Genomic DNA, 21,958 nt, shown 5'->3' on the forward strand with positions numbered 1-21,958 from the left:
AGCACTGTAATCTATCTTTGGCCACCTCTGCTTCACTCACCATTATGGCATTCCTGGGGAGCCTGCACGAAGGAGCCATGCCAATGGCCCATGTGGTTAACCGATACATTTTCTTTTCAATAGGCTGCCATCGTGTAGATCCAGGAGATAGGCAGAGTCACCGGTGAGGCCATGAGAGCAGTCACAAGTGGAATACACATTCTGACTACTACTGAATTCCTAAGCCAAAAATTATGCTTGAGGCATGATTCTGATATTTGGTATTTCAACGAGTGTTAGAGGGTAGTATTCCCCCCCCCACCTCTATCTGCCTTGACTGTCTGTCTTCTGCTGAAAACAAAATGATGAAAACTTGCAAAGTCGGCACTGGCTTTTGAAGGCTGAAGGTGAACACTTCAAAGAAACTGGAAATGACAGTTGTTGTGTTGCGATACACCACTTTTACCCGCAGCAGAAGTAGATAATCCGTTGAATTTTGCCTTAAACATGAAATGTGCTGCTTAAAAAAAACCCTAAAACTTGTTAAATATAGCAACGCTTAATCATATCCCTATTAACTGTTCTTCGCATTATCCATGGACCTGAGTTGATCTGCAGATCTTCCTATTATCCATGGGCCTTGCCTTCCTTGTATCCACGTTTATTTGCAGGTAAGAGGAGGTCCCCTGAAATGATCGGGGATTATTTTGACATGGATAGGATCATTACTTTTCTGAAATATCTACTGATAACATGATCTGCTAATAACACGGCCGGACTCCCGACATAACCACAGATAATAGGAGTGCTAATGTAATTGTACCGTGTTAGATATACTCATACAGTATTGTATGCGCTGTTAACCTCGAGGAACACCAGTTTTATTTTGTGGTCTCATCACAGCTGCTCTTACCAACTCAATCATCAATCAAGCCTGATTCAACCTTTATTGTTCTAGAATCCAACATTGGCCATTCTAGAGTGCCTCATTATTATTATTATAGTTTGACAATTCCCTTGGTTGATATTTTATTTGGAAGCATGTAGGCTTTTTGACAACATGGTTGTCCTTTTTTTTCTTTCTTTTTTTTCTCATCCTTCTACTGTGGGCCCTGATGTGTGTGATCTGAAGTTGCTCTGGACAAATGCGGCAGCAGGCACACTTGTGTAAGCTTGGCTGCCTCGTCAAGTTGGCATTGCCGGCACTTGACAGTTCTGACGGCTTACCGCCAACTGACCATGTGACCGGCAACAGGAGAATGGCCAGAATTCGCAAAGAAATGTGTTGTTGTTCTTTGCTCGCGTGGTTAGAGTTTCTGATAAAAAAACAATATATCAATGCCAGATGAAACCACTGTATTGTGTATATTATATCATTCAGAGTTAAGTCAAGCTGACTTTAATTTGAAAATGATCCAACAGAACTTGATTTGTCTTGGAAGCAGAACATATTGACTTACAATCAGGATTTTAGCCAGATTAAAGTAACCATTATATTTTCCTTTACCTTGAAAAAAGTTCAAGTGTATCCTTACACACAAATGAGCACTGAGACATACTGATCTTGATAACAGTCCTAATCCAGTGAAAGAAATTCCACATTTATATGGCAGGAATCAGACGTCAGCATAGCACACATCTGAGAAACTCGGGGTTCAGAATGATGAAGCTGGCACTACCAAGAAGCTGTGTTCGAATACAGAAAGGCACCCATGCTATGAGCAAAGTGCATTGACCGTCTCAGCCTGGTCACCTATTATTATTTGTAAGAAAACCCATCATATTAAATTACTTTCTTCACTTCATTTGGGAAAATTCCGTATCCGGCAATTTTTTTGATTGATTGCCATGCAATAAAAATAAAACTTCTCGATGGCAAAAGTGAAGAAGTCGATTAATTGGCTAAACATTGCATTTGACTGCTTTTTTGTGGTCGATTTCCCGTATCTCTTTAAAAATATAATGGCAGCCGCTAATGATAGCAGGAAACCCCCGCAAGCCACACCCAGTGTGACCCAGCTGACTTTGTTCATGCCATCACCAAGCCCCCGCCCATCACAGCCCATTCAGTGGCACATGTGGGAACAGAGGTGAGACTCTATTTAACTATTTTTGTGTAAATTTGATGAATAATCGAGTAATTGGATTGATATTCGGTAGATTAACCCAATTGTTCAAACATTTAGATATCCCAGCTCTAGTTGGGGTGCCCTCCCATTTTGGCTTCAACGTCTGATAATTATCATTGGCTTGAATTATAATTTAATTATAATTGAATTATAATTCAAGTCATAATCCTACGCTCACTCACACGAGTGTAGGAGATGCTCATCGTTTTTTGTGGTTCTGAGCCATCCATTTGTGGAAATTCCACATTCTTATGGTGTGGGATCAAGTCGGTGTTTTATTTAAGGAAGCAAGAGATTCACATTGGCAGAATATTTTTTTTTATCAAAACAAGCACTATGGTTCAGTGGGATTTTAGACAATTATGTATAATTTCATTTCATTTGCTTTTATTGGTTTAGTACAGTGCACAGGGTATTGATTTTTTTTAAATAACCAATCAGGGAAAAAGCACCATTGGTCTTCCATCGTGCATTATGTCACCCGCTTGGAATCCCTACCCCCACAGCTCAATTACATACTTCAAGTGGAACCAGTGTATTACAAGTGACGATCTAAGTGTATCTGTGTGTTTGTTGGGCTCATTCTGTCATTTGTTTTCTGGGTGTCAATGCGTCTCTCACTATATATGACTGTATAGTTTACGTGTCTTTCCACATTTCCATACTCCCAAAATCCAGTTTAGATAACCATATTTACTCCGAACATCGTATAGTTTGTACACACATACATTTAAAACAGATTGAAAACCCATATTAAATAACACAAGCTGACCTTGCAAATAACTACTATCAGATTCAAATTTAAATGCAGTTTTGGAACTAATCCATAGTATGTGTATGGGGAATGTATTTAAATCAGTGCACAGACAATTATTCAGCCCAGCTGTGTTCATTCAGATTGACCTATAGCCCATCCTGGGCGTGACATTAAACTGCATCCGCATATGGTGTCACCTACAAAAACACTGTTGAGGAAGCCAACAGGAAACTACCTCGACTATGCTTCCTAAGCATGGAATGCGGCATTGCAAGGTGAAGGCTGGGGTGCAGGATCACATAGAAAGGAGGAAGGGTGAGCCGGGGTCCTACCCATGAGTCGAAAAGAGAATATAATTAAAAAAAATACATTGTTGTTGTGTTCTAACAAATCTTAGGAAGTTGCACTGGCAGTGGTGAATCAGTGCAGATCTAAAAACAATATCACTAATACCACTGCCTGTATGTATCCTTCTGTATATCAAGGATTGCTTTCTTTCATGCTCTATCTGTGGCTTGCTGTCTTTGTGTCTCTGTTTTTCTGCTATTCTCTGTGTGTCTGCCTCTGTCAATCTGCATGTATGTATGGTGAACTTCTTTCGCACAGTACGTAGCCAACCGTACTCATCGGAGGTGCGGGGGAAGGACAGCATATAGATCTGAATCTATATATAGATCTGAATCTATATGTTTGCTGATCTGTCTCCCTGTGTCTGTTTCTGCATCACCATGTGTCCTCTTTTGCATCTCACATCTCCGTATACCTCTCTGTCCCAGTTACTCTTGTGTATCTATATTTCTGGATTTGCCGTGCCTCCTTTGCTCCCTCTCTGTGAGTGTATCTTTCCCCAAATCTGTGTATTTTTCTCTCTCTCTCTCCCTCTCTCCCCATATGTCTTCTCTGGTATCTCTGACACCACATCTCTTAACTAAATGTTGTGATTCCTCGCCAGGACGCCTGAGCCCCCCCACTCCATCAGGCATTTTAACGTTATTTTTACATCTATGAATCTAAAAACTTTTGGTGAAAATCATTGTTGCCATTATTACAATACACAACTTAGGATAAATGTCTACATCACGTGAAATGTCATATGAATTTGTGATTTTAAAAAATAACCGTTCGCTGTTTTTATTTATTTCTTACAACTTTCGTGAAACATGAACACACATTTTTCCCCAAATTAAATGGGAATGATCACGAGCACTGTCGTAACGTGAATAATCTTAACATGTATGCAGTGGAAAGGTCTTTTATGGCATGTCTACCATACAACTATCATTGTATCTTACCAAAGGCACTCGACAGCTTGTTTCAGATTACATACAGGAACAATATTGCTTCTAGCAGTCCACATTATTCGTGCTATTTCCCTGCCCAACTACAGACCAGATGAGAATGTGACGATGCCACTGTACTACAGAAGCCTACTGCAGTAACTGTAGTATGCATATTGTGAGCCTCAATTATGAGGCCCATCCAATCACTCTGACACTCACAGCCAGAGCTGTTATTGTACGAAAAAAAGTTTTTTTTTCCGTTATGGGGGGTTGTGTGACTAGACTTTACCATGCTGGACATTGCAATTGATTGATTTGGGAGAGGGTATTACCCACAGCAGGTATTTTTATTTCTTCATTTATTCCAACAACGATGTGCATTGTTGCTAATGTATTGAAAACAATAATTTATACAATCTTGAGTGTATCCCCTGTAGGTAAGCTACAGCATGCACAATATTGAGCAGATGGCACTGTTTCAAAAACACGGCCTTACAGTTTAGCAATCAAAATATTGAAAGTTTTGTTTTTGCATTTGTACCAAATTATATATTTTTTTTTAATGTTTTTTTTAATATAACCAATGTTTTTATAGTTCAGCCCAGGTGTTCGGGGAGTTTATACAGAGTAAGTGGCAAGCAAAACTAATTCAGTCTAATGTACTCTTAACCACCTGCACAGTATTATTCTCATTATTAATTTGGGGCCCAAGGTATGTTGGCACTAAGACACGAGAACACGGCACGGGGCACCATTAGTGCAACACGTCCGTTGGCAAAAGTACAGAGTGTTAGAGCTGTGCAAAAAAAAGCACCACTCTTGGCTGCCACGATATTTACATAAGCTGCAGTATGTCAGCCACTCTTAATGCTTAGCAATATCATGATGAATTAAGTTGACTTAAAAATATCAGAATTTTTATTGCTTGCCCCGTCAACAGAAAGATTATCAGGACTAATGATTCCCCATTTCAGATGAATTTTACACTGCCTTGTCTTGTGTTATCCAGCCTGCAATCGTGATAAGAGTATGCTTTTTTGTCTTCTTGGTTCTTTCGGTAAAGTCACGTAGAAGGGAAATAATAAAATTAAACATAATAAAATAAAATTCTCACGATATTTCGGATGCTGTCTTTGCGACAGCCCTGTTCTTCACCTGAGGACGGCTGCTTGCGTTGTGGCCGAAACGTCGTGAGAATTGTATTTTATTGTTTAGTTTTTATTATTTTATTATTTCCCTTCTACGTGACTTTACCGAAAGAACCAAGAAGATGAATCCCTACAGTCACGAAAGCATTAAACCGAAAAATGCTTTCTTGTGTTAGATAAAACAAATTCTTGTCAACTATAAAGGTGCATCACAGCAATTGCTTGCTCATGCGACTGCTACAGTCCTTTTTCGAATGCTTACAAGACAATGGCAGTGCACATGACCAACATAAAATGCACAGCAGAGGAATTGCATTGAATTGTTGGAGATAACTTACAATTACACTTGGTTCATTACTGCACTTAAACCATCGATTGAACTTTCACTTACTAATACAGACATAGCAGAAGGGATGGCACAGTGGTTCATACCGAGTTCGATTCATAGCCACGGTGAACGTCAGTGGCGATCAATATCTGAAACAGTCTTGAAAATCCCCTTTACCAAACCCACCACTGGCCGTTGAGGTTAAAGATGGTCAAACAACACCCATGACTAACACTGTATGCAGAGGCCTTCGTCCAGTAGCGAATTTACAAAAAATATATTGATTTGAAGCTTTCACAACTGCAGGAATCCATACTCTTTGGTTCTTTCGGTTAAAGTTACGTAGGTAGAAAATTTAATAAATCACGACGTTTTGGGCGCAACACAAGCATCCGTCATCAGGTGGCTTTCCCACCTCGTGATTTATTTTATTTTATACCTACGTGACTTTACCGAAAGAACCAAAGAGTATAAAAAATGTATTATTACATTTTAGTCACAATACCATATTCAAAAACTTGATCATAGTTTCTACTCAAGTATATTATGTACAGGGGAGGGAGCTTAATTAAAAAAACTATTTTTGCATTTCTAAGCCCTAAAATCTCTACAGATATATGCCCCGATAACAAATCACATGGACCAATGTACGAATCTAGTACATCCAGTGCAAATGTAGTTTAGAGGAACGAGATCATGAGCAAGACCATCAATGAGCGATTGTGTAAACAGTGGGGAAATAAAAACAGTGAATGCATTTTTCAGAAAGAGGGACTAAAGAAAATGGACAAGGAGAAGCCAACGTGGCGCAATTAAAACCAAATCGACTTCACTCTCGTGGATAATAGCCCAGCAAGTCAAAGGATGCCTGTGTCCTCAACAAATTTAACACAGGAAGTGATCACAACCCAGCAGACATGAAACTGTTGGGCCATCCGCATGCCAGAGTTGCATCTTCACTGGGAAGCTGATGCAATGCCAGTTCCACTTCAACGCTACAAATCTAAATTCAGGCAAAGACCAGATAATTAAGAAAAAAATCGTATTCAATAAGTGGGAGAAATTAGACTCGTCTAACCAAAATATTTAGTATTTCTATCACAACGACACTATGACCTGATTGTTAACATTTAAAGTAATCAAAGTAAAAAAAAATCTAAGAGAAAACAAGCAATATAAAATTACAAGAAAAGAAAAGATAATACTAATTATAATGCCTAACAAAACACAGAGCACACTGACCTCTGTATAACCATTAGGAAATGAATACAAAAAAAATCATCCAACAAAATGCCAACGTGATTGAACATCTCATAATAAACAATGGGAGCATGAAAGAAGTAAAAAAGGTGGATTGGTAAATCGCAAATGGTAGTTCTTAGGAGACCAAGATTGAATCATAACACACTACAGAGGCAGAATCATTAAACTAGAAGATACATGTTGGATTGATTTTCATAGGAAAAATATCGGGTCTCACAGGAAAAACATTTGTTTAGTTTACGATCGACGGTGTAATCTGAATGTATGTCCACAATATCCTTTGCAGCGTTAAAAATAAATTAAAGTTCCTGTACCAAATGTAATTAACCACAAACATTATCAAACAAGCAGGACCAGCTGTTGCAACGACATGAAAGCTAATTACTTGACCTATTTTACTAAATGTTTACGCAGAAATGAAATACCTCATGTACAGACATATTCCTTAGTCATCATTCTCTTCAAAAAGCGGGACAGAACAGATATTAAGAATTTCAGATCCATTAGATTTCAATCACAAAGGTAATAAGGATGTTATTGAACCAACGGCCACATTTTAAGTCTGCACCACACAAAAATTAATTAATGTGACTTTTGAGGGAAACCCACTATATAGTTTTTACTTTGAAATAGTGTAATCGACCAGATTGTGATCAAGACTTGGTCATAACTTCCACTTTCCAATTATCAACACCATCCAACTACAAACATTGAATCGATCCCACACTGTGCTACATTATTGGTACATTGACAAAGGTTGTATTTTTCTACGGGGTATAATGTATCCTTCATAAATTAGTCTAAAATACTGGAATCAGGTGGATGACATGTAAGAGGACCAGTGTGTGTGTGTGTGTTAAGCAATGTGAAAACGGTCTGAATGTGGAGATAACCAATCTATAAATACCACGTCTGTGAGACAATAAGATCATTAAACATGATGTCTAACATTTACATTTTATAAGTTACGTTTTCAAACTTGAATCGCTCAAAATGGCATAAGCTTTGCCCACGCGGTGCCACAATTACTGTGAATAATTGAGACCCAAAATTGTATCTAACGACACTTAAAGGTCTTAGAATCTGCTTTCAGCAATTGTAGATATGGCTCCTTTAAAACAAACACATCCCATAAAGTGATTTAGGTGAAATGTGAACCTCAAGTGTGATACATAGTCCACTTACTGTCGGGTTTGTGGCCAGCATAGATTTATCCGTATGCTCATTATCTCAAACACATTACCCTACAATTCCCAAAGTACATTCATATACTATTTTCTTAACCTTATTATACTGTTTGTATATTTATAAGTGCGGAGGTTCTATTGTACTGATTTTTGTTCAAGGGACTGAAATGTGGGCGATATTATGTAGTGTGGGTATCCGTTTGTGTATGCATCGATGCCAGAGTACACGTTTATGCATCTATCGTAAAGAAAGCATGTAAAGACTGATGGTAGACTCGTACCCATGAAAGTACTGTCTTTGGATTTGCCAATGTCTGGGCGCCATGGTTAAAGTTTCGTGATGAACAAGCAAAAAATATGTCATTAAAAACATCTGCAGGTTGTCTGGGTGTGTTTGCTCGAGTTGCGTGTTTAAATCATTACTTCTTGGTCACCGATGGCAATTACAGAACCAGTTATAAAACTGGGTACATAACACCTACCTCCAAAGTACACGAAACAATGGCAAGTGAAGTAGATAAATTATCTACAAGGCCCCTTATTAGAGGTGTAACGATTCACCCGCCGGCAATTCAATTCAGTTCAAGAATGGATTTTTTTTTACATTGTGGTGAATGTGGTGTCCACTAGTAGCTAGAGGGTGTGACCCCATCACAGTTCATACAACATACATGACTCGAAACACACCCATTCTTACACATGTAATTTGCTGCATGAGTCATGGTTTTGCCTGTGACAATTCACGCAGAGTGCGCCTGATCTCATCAATTCTCAGAAGCTAAGCAGGTTTTGAGCATGGGTAGTTCTGGATGGATGACCCCCAGACGCTGTCGCCTCGACAGACCTGGTTTTCACCTGAGGACGGCTGCTTGCGTTGTGGCCAAAACGTCGTGAGAATTTTTTATTATGTTTTATTTTAATTAATTTATTACTTCCCTTCTACGTGACTTTACCGAAAGAACCAAGAAGATGAATCCCTGCAGTCACGAAAGCTTTAAATCGAAATCATGCCAGGTTTGTCATATGGCTTGTGGGGTTGTGTGGTGGGCAGCAGAAGGCACTTACGTGCTCCTGTCTCCACCAACCTGTACTAAGCATCATGGTACAGTGTGCTCAATTAAATCCCACAATCCACACGATACGGGGATGCCCTCATCCAGCAGTTGATTAATAAAAGGGCTGCACATGCACAGCATGGACCCTATAATTGATAGCGAAACCTCGTTATCACATTCACTTCTTGCACATTTTCTCCGAACGTGATCTCCCATTTTTTAAGTCACCAAAAAAATGTATTGCTACATGTACAGCCATCGTTCTGGGATGGAATGTTTTCCTACATTTAGCTGGTACCCTTGACTTTTTGCTTATCGATGTCTGAGAGTTTAAATCGATGCATTGTTACGCCGTGAGCTGCCAAGATCGGGCTCACTGGCCAAGCATTATGTGTATGTCTATAAACAGTGTCCGTCTTCCAGGCTGCAGCGTGGTAAACAGCTGACGCAGGCACCGTGACGAGAAGGAGCACACATGGACAAAAGAGTCTTGACAGTTTTGTCGTCCTCTTTTGATAAAAATGCGAGATTAAGAATTACCTTTGAGGAGTAATATTTACAAGAATCGCATGCAAACAAGCATACCAGGGCATGTTTTAAATTGTGTTCATTCTTGTTTGTTGTGTACATTGTCGATACTATATTGTTCACGAAGGATATGTTTAGTCTGAATTCGAACCTTTTACTGAGAAATTATCTCAAGCAACCCTTTAATTTGGCGTCTCGAGATGATCTCTATGGGAGGCGCTGTGTAAATAATAAACGATGATGGTTATTAGGAAATTTTCATTGGCATGCAGGAATCTGATGAGCTATCAAGTTACAGCCATTTTTATATAGTGGACAAACAAGAGGGGATTTCCACTATTGTGGAAATGTACCAGCACGGGCATAATATGACTTTGAAACCCCCCGCACACCTCCTACGCATTTCACAAGTAGTACTAATCACATACCTGCATTTCCCATAAATATGCTAAATTCCTCTTGATATGCAAATTATTTTGTCAAGGCGCCCTTCCCCCCTTCCAACCCAGCTTTAAATATACGCTCCAAGCGTGGTGGTGTTTCATTCAGACGCTGTCTCCCCGACAGACCTGGTCTTCACCTGAGGACGGCTGCTTGCGTTGTGGCCGAAACGTCGTAAGAATTATTTTATTATGTTTTACTTTTATTATTTTATTATTTCCCTTCTACGTGACTTTACCGAAAGAACCAAGAAGAGAAAAAAAATGTACCAGCAGTTAGTGAGAGGTTATAGATGAGATCTGCCACAGCCACAAGTGCAAATGCAGGTAACTCATCTTCTCCCATGGATGATGATGTCTTAATTTAAACTATTTTAGCAGTACTGTACATCCAGTTCAGATATGGGAATACATAACAAGTAGTGACATTGACTTTCACAAACATTGTTAGGGTTATTGTGTGAAGGGGAAGATATGAGTGTTGTGAATGGTGGTGTATTTGGAGAAAATTTACTCTGGTCTGTTTTGTCAAATAAACGTTTTGCTGATCCAAAATGATAATTAAATCCACTTATAACGTCTTGTTTTGTGAGCAGTTATTTTTAGAATCAGAATATATTGAATGTTTTTTTTGTATAACATTTTGCCTTGTTTACAATGTTTATCAGAAGAGTCTTGGGTTTTTTTGTGACTTTAGAATACTTTTATGATATCATGATAATTTAGCATTTCTTACTAGGCGAGTACATCTGTTTCTTAGTGTTTTATAGCTAATCCAATTAGGAAGGTTGTTTGATGTTTTTTGTATTATTCCAGGCTATATCTCTCGTTTTCATTAACTCAGAAATGTTCAGATCTAACCGTGGTGTATGATCACCATTTTTTATGAACTTAAGGGGGCATGTTTTGTCAATGATTTTTAGGAATTGGTCTTAAAAATGTCCAAACAGTGCCAAAAACTGGGATTTTGCTCACCGTATCCCAGTCAAAACGGAGAGTGGCATGTATAAATGCATGAACGCCAACATTTTGAAATGACAGTTTTTTCATCATGATTTTATGAGGTGTTTTAGTTCTTTCGTGTATGTTGAATACCAAAGATAATAACATAGTAATTGAAATAGTAACTTAAGACTCCCACTTTTGAACATTTACTGGGTGAATTCGTTCATAGAATATCAAGTATGGACGAGCTATATGAATTTTCTTTTATATATATTGGGTCTAGTGGTTGAAGTAGCCATTTGATTTAGATTGTACTGGCTTGTAAAGTTTAATAAGTCAATAGCCTCCCACGTAAACAATACAACACATAGATGAAAAAAATTAAAATAACTAAATTAACTCACGACGTTTCGGAGGCAACACAAGCTTCCGTCATCAGGTGAGTCAACCACAGCAAAAAAACAGTAATTCTGTTTTTTTGTAATTCTGTTTTTTTGCTGATGACGGAAGCTTGTGTTGTCTCCGAAACGTCGTGATTTAATTTAGTTATTTTTTTCACCTACGTGACTTTACCGATAGAACCAAAGAGTATGGATCTTAGGTTGTTTTCACCGAGTTTACAATGTATGTGGACCACGCGGAAGTCACTGTCCTGCAACTACCATATCTTAGCTATGGCACTGATTGTACAGTTGGTGTATGTCTGGAACTCCCGTGTGATAATATGTAACATTATCTCAGTCACGTCCTACTCAATGATGAATTTAGGCCTTCCTAAATTGTACTTACAAATTCCGAGCGAGAGTCCTTCTGCGGCCCAGTCACTCGCTCATGAGAGCGATTCGTTCGGTATGATACGGACACAAAATGCCGAAACTTTTTGATGCATTGCCAAGTCGTGGTACAAATTCAGGGCTATCATGCAGAAAAAAATCTAACTCATCTCCGATGGCAAGAGGACCGATTATAAATCGATTTGATGCATATCTATTGATGTATTAATAAAAAAAAAATCAGTGCACAACTCTAGCAATAAAAATGTGATTAAAGTCTATGCATCGTCCCCCTTATGTATACAAACAACACACATATTTCACACATATTTTCCCAACATTAAAACCTCTTGAAAAAAGTTTTCCATGGAAATACCTTGGCCATCCTTATAAAAAATCTATTTGCAGATACAGCAGTCATAGCAAACTCAATCGCACAAGCTCAGCATCATGTGACCGCAAGAAATATCTCACTTAACAACACTGATTACAAAGAGTACAACCTTCATGCATTTCATCCAAGAAAAACACTGTCAGTAAATTATAATTCTTATATACTTATGAGATGCACAATTATAATCGAAAGCAGCCTATTTTAGAGGCTGCTATGTTATAGGCTGCATTGAGTATGTTTAAAAACTATTTAATCTCACTGTTCACACAAACATTGCTGTTTCATATGGAGTAAACATTTCTATGTATCAGCTTTTGCAGACTCTATCAGTTGCCACGTATTAATTCAAAAAGTTAAGTTAGCAATGCCATTGTACCATGAAACAAACTATTAGTATGTCAATAGGCAACAACATTTCTGGGCAAAAAAAAGAAGAATGCAATGAAATTGATAAATTTTTAAAAGTTTGAATACAACATGTGAGTCGCAGAAAGGAAATTTTCACCAAGCGTAAAATCAATGCAAGGGATAGATCAACATCGATCACGCCACTAAAAGCTGGACACCGCGTTCACTCACCGAAATCCCCTCCTCGCTGAAGTCGATGGCATCCAAGTCCAAATACTCCGGGCTGTCCATGGTGCCGATACAAACATGCTGCTTCCTAAGTGCCGTTTGAGTCGTTTCACCACCGCGACTCCGTGCTGCTGGGCGCCACACAGAGGCGAGCTTGGCCGTCACTCTCCTCCTCGTTGCTCCCTCGTGCGTTGTCGCGTGCCCCGCACACTCATCTGCAAGCCATGACGCACCTCCCATTCATCACAAAGACACAGACAAAGATCCCCCGTATAGCCTTAACAGACCGTTGGGGCAAGTGCTATTTCGGAGCACCTATGGAGACAGGCACGGTACACGAGGGGGTTGGGTGGCCAACAGCCCGCTCAGCTGCCTTTGTCTCCCCAGTGGCGATGTTTACACACCGCACCAGGCACTCATTTGAGGCTGAGTCTACTGAGGGGGAGGCCCAGGACCGCATCAGATAAATCGTCACTGTGGTGTTGACCCTGAGTAGGATTCGAACTTGTGTCGCCGGGTTCGTAGAGCAGTGCGCTCACCGCTTCACTATCGCGTGCCCAGCACACTCATCTGCAAGCCATGATGCACCTCCCATTCACCACAAAAGACGGGCACACATGCACTCACAAGCAGCATACACACACGCGCACACACACACAAAGACAGTACACACTCACACACAATTGCACACACACACCACACAATACACATACAAAGAAATGTGCAGACGGATAAACACATTTTTTCTTTTGCCTAGCACCTTTTTTCAAACTAAGATAAATGCAGTGCAGTTGGACATTACCGTGACGAGACACTCCAGCATACTTGACCCTAGGCAGAGTTTGCTGGCAAAGTTATTTTGAACAAGCCATCCTCACGAGACAAGTGCGCATCTCCACGACACTAGGGTCGCACGGAGGGCATTATTTGTCTCGCAACAAGAATATTCGTACTGCCAGCCCTTTTGCCTCCCGTAAACGGTTTACACGACAATTCATATTCTTAGGTTTTTTTTCGGTAAAGTCACGTAGGTAAAATTTTTTAATTAAAGTTAATGAAAGTAAAGTAAAATAAAAAATAAAATAACAAATTACGACGTTTCAGAGGCAACACAAGCTTCCGTCTTCAGGTGGAACCGTCACAGCACGCTTGCTGTATCAAGTAAATGAGAGATTACAAGAGATACTACCCCATATATATACTGGTTGAGGGGGGGGGCTAGGACAGGCCCCCTTTTTTATTATTATGGTTCCACCTGAAGACGGAAGCTTGTGTTGCCTCCGAAACGTCGTGATTTTTATTTAATTTTTATTAAATTTTACTTTCATTAATTTTAATTTTATTTTATTTTTACCTATGTGACTTTACCGAAAAAACCTAAGAATATGAATCCTTGCAGTCACGAAAGCTTCAAATCTAGAATTACACAACAATGTCATAATATGTCTGCCACATCCCGGCAATCTAAAGTGCTCTCCATGCGGCAAGCCATTGCGAAATGTTAAATTAATGCATCGGTTTTGCGGAGAAACACATAATCAATGAGATGGATCAACAACTGGTGAATGAGGAGCTAAACCCAGGACGACAGACAAAGACGTACACACGCTGCATATGCACAAGTCGACGGGCGATATAATAACGCCGAAACATTCTACTTACGTGCAAGCCGACAAACGTCACAATGACTCTGGTGTGCATTATGAATAAAAGAGACGCACGTGCATTAACCTGAAACATGTAACGGGCCGATGCTTAAAACTATTTGGAACCTGCTCCTACTACTTATGTAAGACCTCACATATGCTTTCACTAATGCCGGTATGTGCATAATGTATTTGTAAGTGAGCAAGACTTGATAGGCTCACCGCGGGATGGTGAAACGGGGTTCATGGGCAACCGAATTCACCATCGTGGTTCCAAAACCCGTTCGCCAGGCTTGCGTGAGAGAGCTTATTGATGAGAACTCCACTCTACTTATACTTTCTTTTCACGAATAGCGCACACACAGCCGGTGCTTCAGGTAAGATGCAAAGTGCCGTAGCACCCAACATTTATTTGTCCTATAAACAGTCCTCCACCACTGATCCACATTGTTGTAATGTACTTCAACGTTCCCACATCTATGCACCCTCACCTTCACGAAGCTGCCACTGACCAGCGTGGATAGGTATGGTCAAATAACCCCCAAAAGCTGTGCGGTGTGAGGAGGCCAGCCTCCGTTAGTTCCAATACCCCTTTGCGAAGCTTGGGTAAGAGAGCGTATTTGAGAGAACGGCACTCTCCTTATACATTGCATTCATTGATCACACATACAGTAGGTGCTTGACATGTTCCAAAATGAAATGTCAAGTGCCACAGCACCCAACATTTTCTTGTCCAATAAACATAGTCCTCTACACCAATCAACATTAAAGCATCGTTTTTTCACCCCTCCAAGCCTCTATAACAAACGATGTTCAACGTTCAATGTGGAAATCCTCAGTAGAAACCCCTTATTGATTTGAGAAGAAAACCTTGAAGCTATAACAATTCATCCTCCAGTAAATGTGATCAATTGTCACAATTCACGGTTGTGATATGATTCAATACGTAATTCTTGTCCAAATTGCAGCTCTGGGATTTAAAATATCTGGTTTGAATGCCATTATACAAACACAAAACTCACAGCAGAGTGTGCGTGAAAGTATGCCCACTAGTGGGTAAGGAAATGCCACTTGAAGGCTTTTTGAAAAGTTCTGTGAAAATACCTTTCGCAACCATTCTCAGAAGCGTGGAGGACTTGCATTGATCTGTGGAATTTCTGAATGTAATCTTTGTCTCCTGACATGATGCCAACAGCACACATCGTCAATAACATTTGGGGGGGGGAAAGACCGAAATATATTTTAAGGATTTTAATTTAAAGGAAAATGTATTATTCTTTTAAGATTGTCATGAACATTGTTACACCACGACAAAAAAACCTGAACAAAAGTCTGTCCCAGAAATATAGGAGATGTGGATCTAATTCAGTGAGGTTATTTTTTTTATTTTACACATGCTGTTACCAGGACAATTGTATGGTTCATTCAGTGGTGTTCCAGGATTTAATAACATGTCAGTCCGTGTGGACTGATGAAGAAATACTGCATTAGGAACATAATGTGGCAACTAGTGCCACACACTAAGTACATAATTTTCTGGAAAATACGCCGTTATTTGTCCGCTTGACAGAAATATATAATGTGGTGAAAAATGTAGCCACAATTCACACACTGATCCTTGGAGATACTGACACGTATAATGCCTCATTGCTGGCTGGGGCAGAGCCACATCCTGTCTCTTTTATGCGCTCGCAACAATTCCTAAAGTTCTGAAAATGAAGTTTCTTGGCAAAATAGAGGCCCATCCACGTTCCTGGTGGTTGGAATTAAGAACTACTGAGGTTGTTTAGAAAAGAAATATATAACAAACATTAAAATGGCATGCAGTACTTACAAAAGAAAGTAAATATTTGTGGAAAATAGTTCAGCCATTTTTACCGAATGTGGAATGTATTTTTTTCTTAAAGGACTTAACCAAATAAAGATGAATAATGATGATAACCTGAAGCCAGGCTGTGCATGCATGCTGCTGAAGCAAGGCTCTTTCTCGTTCTTCCACCTATTTTTTTTAAAGGTGTATTATTTATAAAAAAAAAATCTGCTGAAATCCCAAGATTAACATTTACTTTATGAGTATTTCCATAAAAAATAAAAATGTGGTGGTGTTTTGGTTGGAAGATCAATTTATAAAAATCAAGCTTTACGTGCGGTTTAAGTCCCTCGTATGCACGGGCAGTCGAGTGCAGTTAAGGGAAAGTTAAGAGGTGGGGGCTGTTGAAGGCGGCTGAGCTTGGCTGACGGGGGCTGGTGGTGAGCGTTGTGGCTCCTTTAATCGCTACCACATGCGCGCCGGCTCGCGCTCCCTCGTAACGCATGGCTCGCGGGCCGGCCACAGTCACCATGGCTGCTGAAATCTCACCCCGTTTTGGCTCCCCGAGTTTACTCGGAGCAGCGCTCGCTCTGCTGTCGTCCTCGGGGACATGTTAGCCATGGCGTGTGTGCCCCGGATGCATCATGGCTTGTTTGTCAGTTTGGCGAGAAGCTGAATTTACTTTGCGCCAGATTATGTCAACGGGCGTTGGGAGAGAGCCTGAGTTAAAAAAAAACAATCTGTAGTAGACAATACATTAATTGGTAAAATGATTAAGAGTGTACTATACAACCAAAAAACGTGAAAATTGTATTCTATGTTTGGAATCGCAATTTACTGCTCCAGTAGGGATACCTGTTTGATCACGTAAGCGTTCATTTCGCTGATTTATGGTTGGCATTCATGAAACAAAAGGCTGTCCAATAATTGTGTCATGCAAAATAAATTACAGCGCTCGTGAAAATGCTACGCACTTGGGAGATATGTTTATAAGATGTCTGCACTTAGAAATGCAGCATGAAGAGTGGCGTTTTAATGCGTTATGTGCAGACAAAAGAATATATCAACAATTATATCTGCCCTTGCTTCGGATGAGACTGATAACCTGACAGCTGGCTGCCTAACGGTCTATTCCAAACAATAATGATACTGACAGGTAGCAGACAACACTTTTAAAAGTTATCATTCGACATAATAAATTCGGGTGTACAAGGCACCAACAAGCAATGGATCTCGTAGCACCAAGCGCGCGTGTAGAGGAGGAAATAATTCTAGATATGAAGCTTTCGTGACTGCAATGATTCATATTCTTAGGTTTTTTCGGTAAAGTCACGTAGGTAAAACATTAAAATTAATGAAAGTACCACGTCGTGCATTCTTTTGGCCCCGCCCCCCCTCCCCCTCCCGAGGCGTTCTACGTGACACGTCGTGCCGTCTTTGAGCCCCGCCCCCCTCCCTCCCGATACGTTCCATTCATTGGCTACCACATTCTGATGAGCTCCGCCCCCCTCTCCTCCCCCCTCAACTTGCATTTAAGGGATTACATCTTGAATCATTGCCTCACTTGATGCAGCAAATCTGGCTGTGACGGTCCCACCTGATGACGGAGACTTGTGTTGCCTCCGAAACGTCGTGATTTTTATTTTATTTTACTTTCATTAATTTTAATGTTTTACCTACGTGACTTTACCGAAAAAACCTAAGAATAGGAGGAAAATAAGTCATAAATTGACCGGGGAGCAAAATACTAAAGAGATTAGATCAAAAACTGGAGAGTGAATGTATTTTTTAATAGGTGGGTTTTCAGCCGAATCTTCAAATACTATATATGATTAAACAGCCTCAAATCAAAACTCGATACTTTATTTACCATGAACGAAAAGTTATTCCCAACTACTTCTACTAATAGTCTTTATAATCAAATGTTTTTGAAACGTATCTCTTACCTGCACAAATTCAGTCAAAGCGTATTACTAAAATAAACACGAATTAATATGACTACAACGTGAACAAATTCCTTTACAAACAATGGGCGAGCCATTAGTATTGCACAAAATAACAACTGCGCTTTGTCCTATCAGAAATATAAAATCGATCTCCACTACCGAATGTGTAATTTCCACTACGAGCTAGGAGCTCTCAATGAAGATGCAAGGTACAGTTGAGGGGTAAAGGTGCAGCCCGGCAATTACTTGCCCAGGCCACTGCTTTTGGAAGGAGGGCATCCACACGAGGGAGCTCTGGAGAGTCCCTCTTAGAGGAGTGTTTCTTCATTGCAAGGCCCGCGGGCCACTCACAGCCCCTCGTGGCCTTTAGTGCAGCCCCCCGACAATACACGAACGTGAAACACCCCATGCAGGCGGTGTGGCGACCCTCACACTGATGTCTTATCGGCAAAAGTGGCCCCTTCTGAAAATTGAAGAACAGTGCTCTAGAGAGTATACCGCTGTCCAGAAATCTGGGGGAGGAAGCGGGACGACCCACACTTCACCCCAGCACATGTGGCCTGCTGATTCGCTAACTGTGGTGGTACCCATTGAAACTGCTGGGTGGACAGAGGTGGCGGTGGAGGATGGGGGCATTTAAGATACTTGCACCAATGTTTCAACTGCCCTGCAGGGCGAATGAACCGGCAACCTCTGGCATGGAAGTCCAGTGAACTGACCATCACACCATGGCAGCATCTGTGCTGACGAAGATGAGTGCAGCTCTACACTCATCGTGATGGAAGCTCAACACTCATGGGAGCTTGGAAATGCTTTTTAATACTTTCGCTAAAATAATTATTTCTCTCCTACGGTCTGTTGATTGCCAAGATACTTTCTGAATAAGGTAGCCATAACAGGTATGAGTTAATTATAGTGATAGGATAATTTATTTTCTATCCCGTGTGGATTGTTCTGCTCTTGGGAGCTTTCGCCAAACAAGGAAAGACGTGCATGCCACAGGCTCTGTTGTTTTCTCCTGAAACTGAGGAGGCAATTGGTGTCTGGTTCCAAAAGTGCAATCATTGTAGGCATATGGTGGCACTGACCATTGACACAGATCTCTGCCCAACTTGAAAAGATGATTGTCGACCAACCAATGAGGGCCAAAAGGACCTCGTTTGGAAAAGTGCCACTTACATTTTTACTTTTACCCCTGCCCTGAATTCTTATTTCAGAAGGCAGCACCTGCTCACTAACTTCTTAGTCACCACAGCACTTGCACAAACCCGAGTAACTCACTACCCAAAAGTCATAGAGTTTGCTTCCATGAGGTGTTGATTTTGCAAACGTTAAATAAGACAAATTATCACCAGAAACACCGTTTAAAACAGCTATCGTTGAGGCAGTCTGGTAATGAACATTTAAGAAATCAGTTAAGTGTCCAAGCCGAAAAGACATAGATACGGCTGAAAATGTTTAACAATACTTGGAGTGGCTGCTTATTGAAGAGAATGAGAGGTTGCATAATGAATTAGCCGAGCATTGGAAAGAAATGAGACGAAAAATCTGGCTCAATAGAGAACTGATTATTGGCAGAAGCAGGCAGAGGAAATGAGATATTCTCAAAAAAATGGGACAGAAAAAAAGTATTCTCTATAATAGTTAACAGCCTTATGGTGTCAGACAAGTTTGAAGAACATTCGGTGTGAACCAGTTAGGGGGAAAATCGACATTCAGAGACAAAGGAAGCCCTGGTGGCATGACAGATCTGGTTTATCCAACTATTAAATAGAGAGCAATCACGTGACTCAATGCCATTATGGACACATCGGGCAGCAGGGGAGGACAGCACTTTGTAAAAGTATGAGAATATCGCAAAGCTAGAGAAAGAAGAATTTCTAGAGATCATACGGCCGCAACACATCTGAAATATGGTAAGACAGCAGGAGAGGGTGGCATCCCTGTCGATGTTAAAAGAAGGGGCTGTCGACATATGCTGGAGGACATTTGTAAAACGAATTTATTAAAAAAAAATCGTATCATCACATGGCGATGGGGATAAGAGGATGAGGTAGAAATATGAGTATGTTTTTGTGCATTCTAAAATTAGGTGTTTTTTTACTGTATAGTATATGATAAACTACCAGACAAAAGTGAGCTTAATTGAGACCCATCATGGATTTAGAACACCGTGTGGTTGTAGAGGTGGGGATTTTGCTGTCACTTAAATGAATTAAATGTCTTGGGAATATACAGAGTAGGCGTGTCAGAATGAATACATTTGCATATTAAAATACATTTTAACTTTCATTTACAATAATCAATTACAACTTATCCACATTGTATGAAAATAATAACAAATCAGATGAAAAAACTAGATAGCTTACAAATGAGATGACGATTGCTTGTGTTGCAATCGAAACGTCGTAGGTTTTTTTGTAAATTTCTTTGAAGCTCTCGACGTGACTTTACCGAAAGACCCAAGAATATGAATTACTGCAGTTACGAAAGCTTTAAGTCAAGATTTAACTATTTTATTTAGATAGAAAAAAAAAAGTTATCCATAGCAATTTGGGGGCCCCTGCTGATTCGCCTCTGAAACGCCACCTAACCAGCCCCCAGGAAAGAGTACAGCCACCATGTGTTTGAGTTTACTTCCCATGGATTAACATATCTGGCTCACACTCAGTAGTAGCAGCAGTAAGGCAGAAGAAGAGCGGTGGTTACCGACCGTAATATAGAGGTGTGGGAGGGGTTTGGCAAACATGGATTTTGGAAGAACCCTCCCTTCACCACCATAAGTTCGACTTCATCATCACTACCAGCCATGATCTATCCACTGCTGGCTGAAGGCCTCCCAAGTCCCCTGCCGCCATCATCACCTTTCGTGGACTCGCAATGCAACAATCCATCCAGCTGCTTGCACGTGAGCTGATCTTATCGCTCCATCTCCACGGTGGGATTTCTCTCGTGGAGGTTCCCTCCTTATGCTGCCACTCCATCATTAGTCTTGCCCACCGGCCATCGTGCTGTCCAGTCACGTGTCCTGCCCAGCCCCAGTTTGCTTTTCTTGGCAGCCAATTGCAGTGAGATTGCCAGTAACACGCACCTCCGATTCGCACGGTTGGCTACGTATAGTGCGAAAGAAGTTAAACATATATACATACACAATCGTAGCTCCCACCAGGTTCTAATCCTACCGTGCACTGAACATCATGACATAAATGTGGTGATATATATCTACACCCTGTCTTAAAAGTGCCTCATGGGAGTGCTCAGGAAAGTCTCGTGATCGTGTATCGCGATTTGTTTTTACTCGAACAACATTTCAATTCACATCGGACAGCAGAGCGAACCTGGCCTATCCATGTACTGTACAACTCCTCTTGCGAGGAGTATGTGCTTCACCCCAACGTCTGCATATGCGTGTTTTTGCACAGGGATGATTTACGAATGCATGTTACTTTATGTCTCGCAATGTCTCCGTGCCTTATTGCAAGACATTTAAATTGTTTTCAGATGCATTCCAACACAAGATTGCCTGCGCCGCCGTGAGTCGTGTGCATAAGCCCTGAAACGGTCCAATACTGGGAGGTCAACGTGCTCCAGTTCACATGGCGAGTAAAGAAATCTTTATTTTTCATCATGTGGGTAATGTGAGCCTTCACCTTCAGGTCAGTGATCAAGTTGCACTGCTGGTAATTTCATGTTGAGGAACACAGCCTCCGTTATTTTTTCTATTCCTGCTCCTTCAGTGTACCGCGTGCACGGAGGTGGGCAGAAGCGCCGCTG

The 21,958-nt window shown here is 40.6% G+C and overlaps 1 protein-coding gene across 5 annotated transcripts in view; it reads right to left on the minus strand.

Moving 5' to 3' along the window:
- Positions 1 to 21,958, minus strand: part of SNCAIP (synuclein alpha interacting protein) — a 218,232-nt gene that overhangs the window by 87,927 nt on the left and 108,347 nt on the right. For 4 of the 5 annotated variants that reach the window (XM_078884680.1, XM_078884691.1, XM_078884688.1 and 1 more), the window contains exon 3: positions 12,786 to 12,997. In XM_078884680.1, coding sequence (XP_078740806.1) covers positions 12,786 to 12,845 — 60 coding nt within the window. In that variant the 5' untranslated portion in view covers positions 12,846 to 12,997. Of the gene's footprint in view, positions 1 to 12,785; positions 13,016 to 21,958 lie in introns of all 5 variants that reach the window. The other variant, XM_078884675.1, reaches the window with a different exon arrangement.

Source organism: Lampetra fluviatilis, chromosome 3 (assembly GCF_964198595.1).
Source record: "Lampetra fluviatilis chromosome 3, kcLamFluv1.1, whole genome shotgun sequence".
Taxonomy (NCBI): domain Eukaryota; kingdom Metazoa; phylum Chordata; class Hyperoartia; order Petromyzontiformes; family Petromyzontidae; genus Lampetra; species Lampetra fluviatilis.